At 44.7% G+C, this 12,892-nt stretch overlaps 1 protein-coding gene across 1 annotated transcript in view; it reads right to left on the minus strand.

The window, feature by feature from the left end:
• Window positions 1–7,075: 7,075 nt before the first annotated feature.
• LOC145392044 (uncharacterized) overlaps window positions 7,076–12,892 on the minus strand; it is a 32,491-nt gene continuing 26,674 nt past the window's right edge. The window contains exons 5-8 of the mRNA XM_080266501.1: window positions 9,396–9,504; window positions 9,028–9,182; window positions 7,928–8,057; window positions 7,076–7,215 (exon numbers count right to left, since the gene is read on the minus strand). Coding sequence (XP_080122627.1) covers window positions 7,076–7,215; window positions 7,928–8,057; window positions 9,028–9,182; window positions 9,396–9,504 — 534 coding nt within the window. The remainder of the gene's footprint in view (window positions 7,216–7,927; window positions 8,058–9,027; window positions 9,183–9,395; window positions 9,505–12,892) is intronic.

Consider the following 12,892-nt stretch of genomic DNA (forward strand, 5'->3'; position numbering starts at 1 on the left):
ATTGATGTTAGACTGATGTGCAATGAGGGAATTTAAACTTGTTCATCAGAGACACTAGTTAACCACTTCACTCCCCTGACGTGTGTTTTTCTTTTGTTACTGCTCTCTCCAGCCGATTTTATTCACAGATTATTTTTAAAAGCCCAGTTTACGTCAGCTGATCTTTCAACACATAAAAGTCTTGCCAATGACAGTCATAATTGAGAAGCTAGTATTGTCAGTTTCACATTGTCAACAACTGCTTTTATTCGGCGACATAGTAGGCGTTAGAGTTTGCTTTTACCTGACGAAAGTGGTCCTCTCCCATAACTGCCTTGGTTGCATGAAATGTGATGAGCTTAATGTTATGAGAAAGGAATAAGTCTCCTTGGTAATGAGATAATCAACCCTCCTATCTGACCGCACTATCACTGACCATCAACTAATTTGCACGGGGTTTGGGATTTGAATTAGGGTAGAAAAATAAACATTGTAGTAGTCCTGGTGATTGGATGTTACGGAAGACCAACACAGGCGTCGTGACCTGATCTAGTGCACGCTTCTCTCTAGACCCGGGTTCATCTCTGGCGGGATGACCTGGTGTCAGCCTTGGGTTCTACCCTCTATAGTTTCAACCCTCCTGCCGACCCAGCCTTAGTGATGAGACATAATTTCAGCCATCTTGTCATCCATTTAATTCATCAGGGTAAAACTGAACCACACCTCACATATGAGTGGTAAGTCGACTGGATGGATGTTGAATGACTCCAGACGCAGAAGGATGGACCTGGCATATCACTGAGACAGGTATTTGTTCTCCCGTGGAAGTGAAGATTTATTCAAGCTGGTGACGCGAGATTAACAGTTGTACAGAGAGCTAGATGTAATGAAATGTAATTAATCTGTGAAAGACTTGTAGCACCAGTACACAAGCAGAGACAACCAACACACACACACACACACACACACACACACCAGAGCGTAAATGAAGTTTCCGCATGGACAGTGTGAAATATTTTGCCCGTGTTGATATACCGTGACTCGGGTGGATTAAATGGTCAACAGAGATAACCTAGTTCGTCCTGGGGAAAGATAAAATGCAGTAAACCGGGAGGGGGAAGGTGTTGAGAGAAAACGGGGTGGGGTGGGGTGGATGTTGAGCACTGACACCCTTTATCCTCTTTTCTCTCCCTCCCCACCCTCCACATCCTCCCCCTCGCCTATCACCCCCTCTCTCTCTCTCTCTCTCTCTCTCTCTCTCTCTCTCTCTCTCTCTCTCTCTCTCTCTCTCTCTCTCTCTCTCTCTCTCTCATTCATAACGATCTAAATGGTAAAGTCATAGAGGGGGTCAGGAGTAGGGTAGGACAGAGACAAGAGACAGACAGTGACACAGAAGACAGTTGACGTAGACAGCGATATGTGTAGGTTTGCTGATTCGATTGCTGCCAAAGCGTTAGCATGTGAGCGTCCACCATCACAAACTCAGTGGCAGTCGGTGGTGCTCGAACCCACTCCTCAGAGCGTCCTCTTAATGTGTAGCCAGCACTAATCCAACCCAGCCACCATAACGATCTTTCCAACCATTCTCCCCCTCCCCTCCTTCCCTCTCCATCCCCCCCCTCCTCCCACTCACCCCCACCCCCCCCTGCCACACATCCTCCCCTCTCTCTCCCTGCTCACCTCACCCCCCTCCACCCCTTTCCTCCCAACTCCAGCAAGGATTCAAACACGTCAACGTAAAGTTTCGTCCCGTCATTGGTTAAGTTCGAAGTCAGTCTCTCTCTCTCTCTCTCTCTCTCTCTCTCTCTCTCTCTCTCTCTCTCTCTCTCTCTCTCTCTCTCTCTCTCTCTCTCTCTCTCTCTCTCTCTCTCTCTCTCTCTCTCTCTGTCCTGTGGTTTCCAAGGCAACATATCTCTAATATCTCTCTGCCTATTTATTTATCTACTTATTTATCAATCTCTGTCTATCTATCTATACGTCTGTCTATCTGTGTCTATCTATCTATCTGTCTGTCTATTTACAATCTTTATGGTGTACATTCCAGTCACATTTTCCTCTAACATTCTTTTCTCTTCTACTGCAGAATCTTCTTTTTTAATTTCCTGACTGTTTTTGCTGTGGGGTTTATTATAGTGATGCAGTAATATTTCCTCTGTCTTTGGCTTCTTGTGGTTTTAAAGTATTTTAGTGATGCTGTATATGGCTGCTTCGGAGTCTTCCTGGCACGTTTTCCTTAAAGATTTGTGTGTGTGGGTGGGTGGGTGGGTGTGGGTGTGGGTGTGTAATACAGCTCGAAAATACATGTGCAATTCATATCCATCTAATATCGAAACAGTGTACGAAAGCATCCTAACATCCTTCACAAAATTAAGGCTTCATGATCTGAAACAAACTGGTAGAGAAGGAATGACAGAAAAACATAATATTCACGCGAGTACGACCCTTAGAAAGTGGTGAAAAGATGGGAATTTTCTATGCACTCCTTGTCGTTGTCTGGTAGTGTAGTTATAACCATAGAGAGGAGCTGTTGGAGGAGAGGAGGTAAGGTAGATGGTTCAGTGCGACAGGTGGAAATGTTGGATGGGAGTGAGACAAGAGCCTCAGTTCTTTTACACTAACTTTTCGGGCCACACTTCTTGTTCAGTCTCTTTGAAGATGGGAAAAGAAAGAATTCAGGCTCTAAGTTGTGTCTCTATCTCGCCTACCATTGCGAGGGGAGGTAATTGCTTGGTTCATATTTGTGTAGCAACCTTCTCATTCGCGTGGTAGTAAATGAAATAGTGTGTAACGTAGTAAGACAGTTTTATTAACGTAAGACAGTTCTGTTATGACCTAGAGAGATAGTTTGTTACAATGCCTGTCACGATCAACACGACATCTCATGCAAACCCACCACACACACTACATCCTTACACCACTACCTCACCCTTACCAGTCCCTTGCAACACCACACCGCACCACACAGCACAACACTACACCACATATCACCACACCACCCTACACCACACTATAACACCATACCACGCCAAACAGCACCACACCACACCACGGCACACCAAACCACCACCCACTTCACAACCCCAGCAGACCACAACACACCACACCCTCACCCACACTCTAACCCTTTGCCTCGCCCTTACCCTCATCCTTCCCACACCACACCACACCACTCCCTCATCCCACTACCCCACACCCTCATCCCACCACTTCACACCCTCATCTTACCACACCACACCTTCATTCCACCACCCCACACCCTCATCCCACCACACCACACCCTCATCCCACCACCTCACACCCTCACGCTACCACACCACACCCTCATCCCACCACACCACGCCCTCATCCCGCCACACCACAACTTCATCCCACCACACCACACCCTCATCCCACCACCTCACACCCTCACGCTACCACACCACACCCTCATCCCGCCACACCTCAACTTCATCCCACCACACCACATCCTCATCCCACACCCCACACCCTCATCCCACCACACCACACCCTCATCCCACCACCTTACACCCTCATCCCATCACACCACACCCTCATCCCGCCACAACACACTACACCTAAAACACACCCTCACACTCCTGCACCCAGCCTTCACTCTCCATGATGACGTAATTCTGACCTTTGTTATTTCCTCTGCCACGTGATCATATAAACCTTTGGAACAGCCTCCTATATCGAAGAGTTAATCAAAGTTGTACATAAAAACCACTCGAGTTTTAAAAGTTCCTCAAAAGCTGAATATAATCACCTGAAATTGGCAAAAATGCAGTACAAACAGATATTATGGCAATCAACAAATGAATTGTGTCAGGTCACCCCAGGTTACCCCTGTGGCTGGTTGCCTTGGGTAACCACGTGGGTGTCATAGGGCCGTATTCTAAATGGCACAAGACCATAGCACCTCTTCCTCAGCGATTTACTTTTCTTATTAGGTCTTAACATTCTATTGTTGGTTATTTATATGGCTTTAATATCAACATAATCTTCATCAGTAACATACAAGAGAGTACTGCAAAATAAAGCGCTAAGGAAAACGTGTTGCGAAATCTCCCCAAGCCACTTAGAAACGACCCAGCAACCCTCATGTCGCTGGAATATACTGTATATTATGTAAGGCCGCGTCAACCGCTGGAATGTAAAGTGGAGCGGGTGGGGGCGTCTGGGTGGAGTGGGGTGGCAGGAGGTGGTGGTGTTAAAAGGTGGAAAGGTGTTGTGGGGTATGCAGTGATGTGGAGTGGTGTGGTATGGCATGAGGTGGTGTGAGGTGGTGTGGTGTGGTGTGGTGTGGTGTGGTGTGGAAGGGAAGTTGATGTGGTTTAACCATGGTGTGATAGGGAGGGAAGGGGAACAAGAAGCAATAATTACATACAGCCACATATGTGTCAATGGATAAGGTACAAATCTGGCAATATCTGATGACACAAACATCTGTTATTCATTTGTTTACCAAACCTAACACCGGGAACATCCAATAAATTCATTACCAAAATACAGATTATGTTAATGATAAAATCTGTTACTTTGGGTTGAGGTCTGAAGTAGGATTGTTTGTAAGAGTGTGAGGTGACTCGTGGTGGATTATTGGACAGCATTTTAAGTGGTATAGGAAGCTCCGTTGCCCCTGTTAATTAGCGATTTATTATTACAAGTTACACCCCAACATTATTTTGAATGTTGCTGATACAATGTCGACAAGTCTGCATCATTTATATACAAGATAGAGAGATGTTAAATGCAGAATAAATCACTAAGAGAGAAGTGTTACGAAGTCTCCCAAACCACTTAAACAGTACCTCCTCTGAGATGGGTCTTCTCCCGGGAAGCTTTATTAACAGTGTACACAGAATTCCGTACATTTATAAATATTTACACGCACAGAAGCTGGCAGAGAAACATCATCTAAGTAAGCGTATGTACAGGGAGTATATTTTAGTATATATTTTCCACGGCATACTGGCTAGGCTGTAACTACACATTTTCTGGCCAGCGAGTATGTGGACGATAATATCACTCGTATATTATGTTTATGACGAAGACTGACACAACACGCTGTATTCTCTCCTCAGTGTTTTACTCCCATGAGATCCACAAGGGCACACAGTGGGAGGGAGAAATTGTGACTCATTGTTTCTGAGCAAAATGACACACTTCATCATGGGTATCCACGTCCAATTTTTTTTTTTAATAGGTCAGTAGAGTGACTGATGCAAGGCAAAGGTTCGCACACCTCTCTTTAATATGTAGAATACTAGCATTTATTTTCAGTAATGGTTTACTCTGCTCGTGTCATCAACGATACACGAAGTTTTCTGTAAAATTTGTCTGAGTGAATGGCAACCATAGCAAATTCTTTCACAGGTACTTGTCATATCTTACTGTATTTCCCTCACACCTTTATACATTACAGTGACACTTGAGCGTGTGCTGCCACAAAGGAAGTGAGGATGACGTGGCACAGGCCTGAAGCGCATGAGATACGGAAGGGGAAGAGATGGTGGATGTTGTAACTGGACACAAATGGAGATGACACAAGTGGAGCCGACACTGGTGGAGCTGACACTAGTGGAGCTGCGGGTCCGGTGATGTTGTGGTGCCACTATTGTTCTAGAAGCCATTTGAGTCTCTGGATCGTATTCTGAGTGGGATGGGAGGATTCAGAAGCCCTCTTTCTTAACGATTTATTTCCCTCATTGCACCTGAACATTCTCTTGTATGCCATGTGGTCAAGTATCATACAGTTCGCGTCATTAATAGTTATTTGAGATATAATGTGTAGAATAAGTCGCTAACGAAGAGTTGTTACGAAATATACACCATCACTTGGAATACGAACCTCTGTCTTGGATGGCTTTTACGGCTTCAGTCATAACATTATTTTATTTGCTTTCTCAGTACACATCGTTTTGCCTTGTGGATCTCTGTTCTCAAGAGATTATTAAGTGCACATGCTTTAGATACCTTCATGAACTCATTTTGCTTTTCTTTTTGACTTAGGCAGCCACGTATACTTTCCACGTTGTCTTTGAAGTGTCAGGCACATAGCACTGAGGAGCACGAAATCTGCAAGTTAATGGAACACTTTGACGTCAGGCTCCAAAGACACCACCATACACTATTTTTTTTTTTTTCCAGCGAACAGCTATATTTTCAGTGACGAGGGACACAGAAATGAGTTCGTATGTTAAGGAGGTTCCCCAGCACATTTTCCTTACCAGTTTACTTCCGTATCTGTTTAGTAAATACATTCCTTTATGCTATTTCTTGAATGTATGTCAGAAAGATACAGAAAACATAGAATAATCTGGTATATACAAAATAAGTCGCTAAGGAAGAGGAACTAGGAAGTCTCCAATGTTGACGATGGACACGATAAGACGCGGTGATGTTTTGCTGTGTCGGAAGCCTGTTAGCGCCACTGCTGATGTGAGATGGAGGGCCCCCGGCCTGTTGACAAGCAGCCTGGCTTACTGAGATGTCCTCGCCACCACCACCACCGCCGCCGTACCGCTGTGTCACAGTCAGCAAGATATATGGGAGTGGGAAGAGAAATACGGGGATAAAAGCCGACAGTGGGAGAAAGAGGCAGATAGAGGGAGAGAAACAAACTCTGACAGGGTGGAGGAGTTAGAGGGAATGCGAGAGGGAAGAAGAAGGAGAGAAGGTGGGACAGGAGGGAAGGAATGACGGTGACAAATGGGAACCATGTCCATAGACATTACAGGAGAAGGAAGCCAGAAAGAGAAAATGGGAGAAGAATGAAAACGAGTGCAGAAGGGCATAGGAGTAATGAAGACATATGATAGTTTGTGACACAAGAATAGAGGTATGTACAGTATTAGCAGTGTAGAGGAGTCATTGAAGTGGGCATAAGGTATAACTTTTAGCAAAACATGAAGGAATAGGAAGGGTTCCAAGAGGTAGAAGTTAAGCTCCTCTTTCTTTATATAAATGTGCGTGAGCGTGAAGTGAGGAAATAAGAGGGGGGGGAAAGAGTTTGAAGGAAGAGAGGTTAGATATGGGTTATACCATACTTCTCGGTGTGTAATATACAAGTGTTAGGTAAATGTAAGTAAGTCTGTCAGGAGGAGTAGGTGAGGCGTGCAGTAGTGAGGCTCGGAGACTGAAACAGCACCAACAGCAGCAGCAGCAGCAGAAGGTGGTGGACTGATGGGTGCGTCTGCCTCGCTGCCGACACTTGCATGGCAGCCGGGGCGTCACCTGGCTAGGGAAAGGCGGCATTAGATGAGTCCAGTACCTCTCACGGCCTTATACCCATCTTATGAATATCAAGTTTGCGGTGTTATAGATATAAAAAATCACTACAGAGGCAACATTTGCGAACAAGAGCACCATGTTTCACAAAGTTTGCTGCTTATATGTATGTATGGTCGGCCAAAGTTCCGGGCGAGGTATAGCTAATGTGGCAACGGTGTGTGTGTGTGTGTGTGTGTGTGTGTGTGTGTGTGTGTGTGTGTGTGTGTGTGTGAGAGAGAGAGAGAGAGAGAGAGAGAGAGAGAGATGATATTCAGGACTCCAGTGATCATGGCTATAGTGGTGACACGTGTTCCGCAAAAACATGGCTTCCACAATAGCGACACAGTATTACACCATCCACAATGGCAGTGACCACAATAATACCTCTGCTACATTAGCACACAAATACACCTTCAACAACAGAGTACCTGTGTAAGAATAATACAGGTGTCAGATACCACTTCTTGTACAGCAACACCTGTGGTACAACACCAATATTACAATAACACAGCTTCTATAAAACACCACCTGCAGCCACAAAACCCACCTGCTATAATGTGCAGGTGCTCAAAAGCTTCAGTTCCTATATCAACACCTGTGCCACAATAACACCAATACCACAGTAACATAACTTCTAAAGTTCTACAAAACACTACCTGCAGCCACACTTACACACCTGCTATGATGTGTAGTGTGATGGATGCCGGGCTGGAGTTTGGTGGTAGGCAGGTGTAGTTGCCAGAGTCAGTGCGACCCACAGCTGCCAGGGTGAGGACGCTGCCGTCACGGGTGTTACGCACTGACACCTGTTTGGAACCTGAGTTAATTGGCTAAAGTAGAAAGAGGGGAAGAAGAAGGATTAGATTTATGCTTTACCGCAATAGAGTCAGGACTGGGAGAGCTGAAACCAAACCGGATTACTGATGAAGAAGAACAAGAGTGAGAAGCTGTAGGAGAAGAGAAGAAAAGAGAAGTGAGGAGAAGAGAAGAAAAAGAAAAAAGATAAGAAAAGAGAAGTGATGGGAAGCAGCAGCGGAAGGAAAAGGACATCGGCGAGACGAACAACCAGCAGAGTGAGGATGCTGCCATTACTGGTGTCCCTTACTGACACCAATTTGAGGCCACACCTGGATTACTAACAATAAGAAGAAGGGTTATATTTATGCCGATCGACTACATGAGGCTCAGCTGAAGGAGGAGACTACCTCTAGGAACGTGTGTGGAAGAAGAAACTGAGGAGTATTAAAGGGTGAAGTAGGTAGGGACAGGTGTGCGAAGGGAGGAAGTGAGGGACATATGTGTGAAAGGATGGAGGGAGGGACAGATGTGTGGGAGGAAGGAAGGAGGGAGGGAGGGAGGGAGGGAGGGAGGGAAGGACATGTGTGACAGCTGGGAGGAAGTAGAGGCATTAGCAAGCGAAGGAGTGAGATCGCAGATAGTAACAACAGGTGGAAGGAGTATAACAAGTACTCGAAAAATGAAATTACAATATTTGATACGTAGTTAACTCCTTCGTTGCGCTGACGTAATTCTTAAGTTTTTCATGATACCTCCAGACTTCTTCAGTTGTCTTCAGAAAGACTTTTCGTAGCCTACCCAGGGTGTTAGGCAATTTGTAGTTGGCAGTATTCAGTGATTCTGTAAGTATTTCAACATACTACGCCACCGTTACCCCTACATGTCACTCCTCGCTGCATCATCCCCTCCCAACACACACACACACACACACACACACACACACACACACACACACACACACACATGGGCTTAACAAACCTTCCTGGCGGTGTCAAAGTTGATCATGGTACGGTTATGGTACCAGAAGACATACTCCGGTGGCTGGGTGTGGTGGCGCAGGGTACAGTTGAGCACCACAGAGCTACCCTCCTGTACATAACGCTCTGGACCACCGCCTATCTCACTCGACGCTTCTGCAACCACATTAAATCAACCAAGAAAATAATTAATCTGTGGCTCTTCATACGTAATTTCTCTAATTCAACAGCCATCAAAGCATTTTTTTTTTTACATAATTAGACTCTGTGAGGGAGATATAATGGGATCATGTGTGTGTGTGTGTGTGTGTGTGTGTGTGTGTGTGTGTGTGTGTGTGTGTGTGTGTGTGTGTGTGTAGTACGACTGACCTGTAATGCTCAGGGTTGAAATGAACACCATGGGTGGGTGTGTAGACAGCTGACACGCGTACTCGCCCTCATCTCTCTCCTGGGCATATCTCAGGTGTAGCGCCCACTCCTGCAACACGTACAGTACACGCATTACTGACACAACACATTATCATCATCATCATCATCATCATCATCATCATCATCATCGTCATCATCATCACTAACCAAACTCGTCACGTTTACAGGTGGTTGCGACACACATGGCACTGCATGATGTCTTTAGGAACAGGGGGTGGGGGAAAGGAATCTCTAGGTCCTGTCTCCTCCTCCTAATGTATCTGAAGTACAACTGACTGCAGAAATTCGTCTCAAGTATACCTGTATGTTATGAAACTACTATTATTACATGCAAAAACTGTATATAATAATTACATATCGTCATTTACAGCACACCCGTCAACTCATTGCTATACAGAGTTGCCAGTCACAGGTTCATATACACAGGAAAGGTTGAAGCGAAATTCTGCTGAGTGCCGGGGTTAGATGGGAGGGAAGAGCGTCCATCTCCTTGCTGCTTCCCTCAGCTAGACATGTTCTCAGTAATGTTACTAATTCCATGTGTTTTTCTGTCCGTCCGTACACTACTGGCCTTAACAAAGATATACATACATACATAGATTACATACAGAAGACAATGTGTTTTACGTTGATAAATAATACCTTACGACGATGTTATTAATAATGTGAGATTTTGATGAAGGGGTGAAACGCAGCCCCATGAATGCATGTACTGTACTCTCTCTCTCTCTCTGTCTCTCTCTCTCTCTCTCTCTCTCTCTCTCTCTCTCTCTCTCTCTCTCTCTCTCTCTCTCTCTCTAATCGTACCCAAGATTTTCTACCAGTATTTACCAGCAGCAGGAGCCGCCAGATTAATTAGAGTGTGTGTGTGTGTGTGTGTGTGTGTGTGTGTGTGTGTGTGTGTGTGTGTGTGTGTGTGTGTGTGTGTGTGTGTGTGTTTTCAGCTAATATCTCTCTCCGTTATCAAACATTCCACTTTCCTCCATCAATGACAACAAACTTAGGAAAACAAAGAATGTTTTTCAGCTAAAACAATGTTACTTTTCAGATTTTTCGCATCTTTTTTCTTGGACGATCAACCGCATTCCAGACGAGCGAAAAGCGCCGATTTTATATATACTCAAAAAGAGAGAGAGAGAGAGAGAGAGCGAGAGAGAGAGAGAGGGGAGGGGGAGGAGGTAAGTACTCAGGTACGCTGCTGCTCCCAGTTCTCATACACACACCCTTCCACCCTCCCTTGTGCTCTCCTCTCACCTTCTCTCCCTTCCTGGCTCATTCACACCCTCCCTCCCTCCCCCACTCTCACCCTCTCTCCCTCTCTCACCCTTCCTCACTCTCGCCTTCCATCCTTCACTTTCACCTTTTCTCCCTCACATTTCCCTCCTGAACTTTCCTTCCCTCCCTCTCTCCCCTCACACTTACCCTTACTCACTCTCAAATTCCACACTCACCCTCACTCTCCCACAGTCAGTCTCCCTCTCTGTCACCCTCCCTCAATCACTTTCCTTTAATCACCCTTCCTCACTCACTCGTCGCTTCCTCTCTCTCTCTCCTCCACCCTTCTTCCTACTATCACCCTCCCTCAATCCTCCCATCCCTCATTCCCTCATTCCACTCTCCGTCCCTCCCCTTCCACCTAATCTATCCCAACTCTTCCTCACTCCATCCACCTTCCCTCCCTTACCTTCACCTTTTCTCCCTCGCTCACTCTCACCTCCCTTCCCTCACTCACCATCCATCCCTTCCTTCTTCACTCTCACCCTCCCTCCTGCTCCCACTCATTCTCATTCAGCTCTCTCCTAACTCTCATACTTCCTCCTGCCCGCACTCTCACCCTTCCCTCCCTCACTCTCACCCTTCCTCCCCACACCCCTCTCTCCACCGCCACAATTTTCAAGCCCTCACCTCCATCACTTTGCAACGACACCAAAAATTTCTCCTTTGATGCAACAGAATGTCATATCCTGCATAATTTTAACTCTGATGAATTTCCAGGCGGAGCGGGGAGTTTTGCACGGCCTTGTCTTTTGTATACATGGATAAAAACAAAATACAAACGGGAATGAACTGGCGTTGCTCTTTCTGGTATGCGTATATTTAAACACCAAAGTAAATGTGAGTTAACTGGCTCGTCTCCTTGGCTTAGGTAGGTATAGAACATCAGAATTAAATGTCAGTAAGAACGTCAGAATTAAATGTTAGTTATAGATTAAAGTGGAGGGGCCATTTTGATTTCACTGTGAGCTGCCAAATATTTAAAAAAAAAAATAGAGTATCACTGAAGCCGGACTTTCATATATTCTTCCTTAGGTAGACTCGAGACTGATCTCATCTCTCTCTCTCTCTCTCTCTCTCTCTCTCTCTCTCTCTCTCTCTCTCTCTCTCTCTCTCTCTCTCTCTCTCTCTCTCTCTCTCTCTCTCTCTCTCTCTCTCTCTCTCTCTCTCTCTCTCTCCATTACACATTAGTCTTTGTCTGCAGGTATATGCTAGGAGACGAGTAGTCCGGGGTCTAGTACTGCATCTATCAGTGGTTTAAAGAGAGGTGCTTCCTTGTACACCTCAAACATGACTCTCTGGGCACTAATACCCACCGACAGGAGGCTATGGGTTAGGAGTATCACAGAGAAGTCCGGTAAGGCAGAAGACATTTCCAGCAAGTGTCGTTCTGTTTTTTCTTTGTGTTCAGACATTTTAATAGTAGATTCAGTAATACTTATACTACTACTACTACTACTACTACTATTACTACTACTACCACTAATAATAATGATAATAATAATAATAATAACAATAATAAAAGCCTGTTCTTAGAAATTGATGTTTGTAGTGTAGTGTTTACCGTGCTGTACGATAGACGGTGAAGAGAAGAAGGATTGGTGTTCTGCTTAACCTTCCCTTCAGTCATAGCCGCAACAAGGTGAAAAAACTTTGACGATTTAATTTCCTAGATCTCTTTCAATAGAACAAAATAATATGATATAATTTTGATTATACCATAATGCGTTAGTGCTTTACCAAAAAAAAATGAGTATTTACCCTTCAAGAACCGATTTTGTTTCGCTGTTGACCTTTCAGTACGATGATGGTTTTTCTGTTTTTAACCACAAATTTTAGAGAGATTTTTGGGACAGGAGAAATTTGGAAAAGTATAGCCCCAACTAGGCTTCCGTAATTGATTCACTACGAGAAAGTACAGCATCATAAGGAAACATGAATAAATGAATAAATAATTAAATGAATAAATAAATACGTCATCTTACTACAGGGTTAATCTCTACCTCTACCAGGTAGTAATTCGTTGTACAAAAATTAAAATGTGAGGCTAACTTGAAGTACACGTGAAAGCTGAGTTTTTTGGAAGTTTCTGAATTGCAACCTGAAAATATTGCTTCCTCTGACAAACCTAATTAGCAGAGACTTGGTAAAACCCTGGAAAA

Source organism: Coenobita brevimanus, chromosome 21, assembly GCF_032717465.1.
Source record: "Coenobita brevimanus isolate Jiangsu-jjx chromosome 21, ASM3271746v2, whole genome shotgun sequence".
Taxonomy (NCBI): Eukaryota; Metazoa; Arthropoda; class Malacostraca; order Decapoda; family Coenobitidae; genus Coenobita; species Coenobita brevimanus.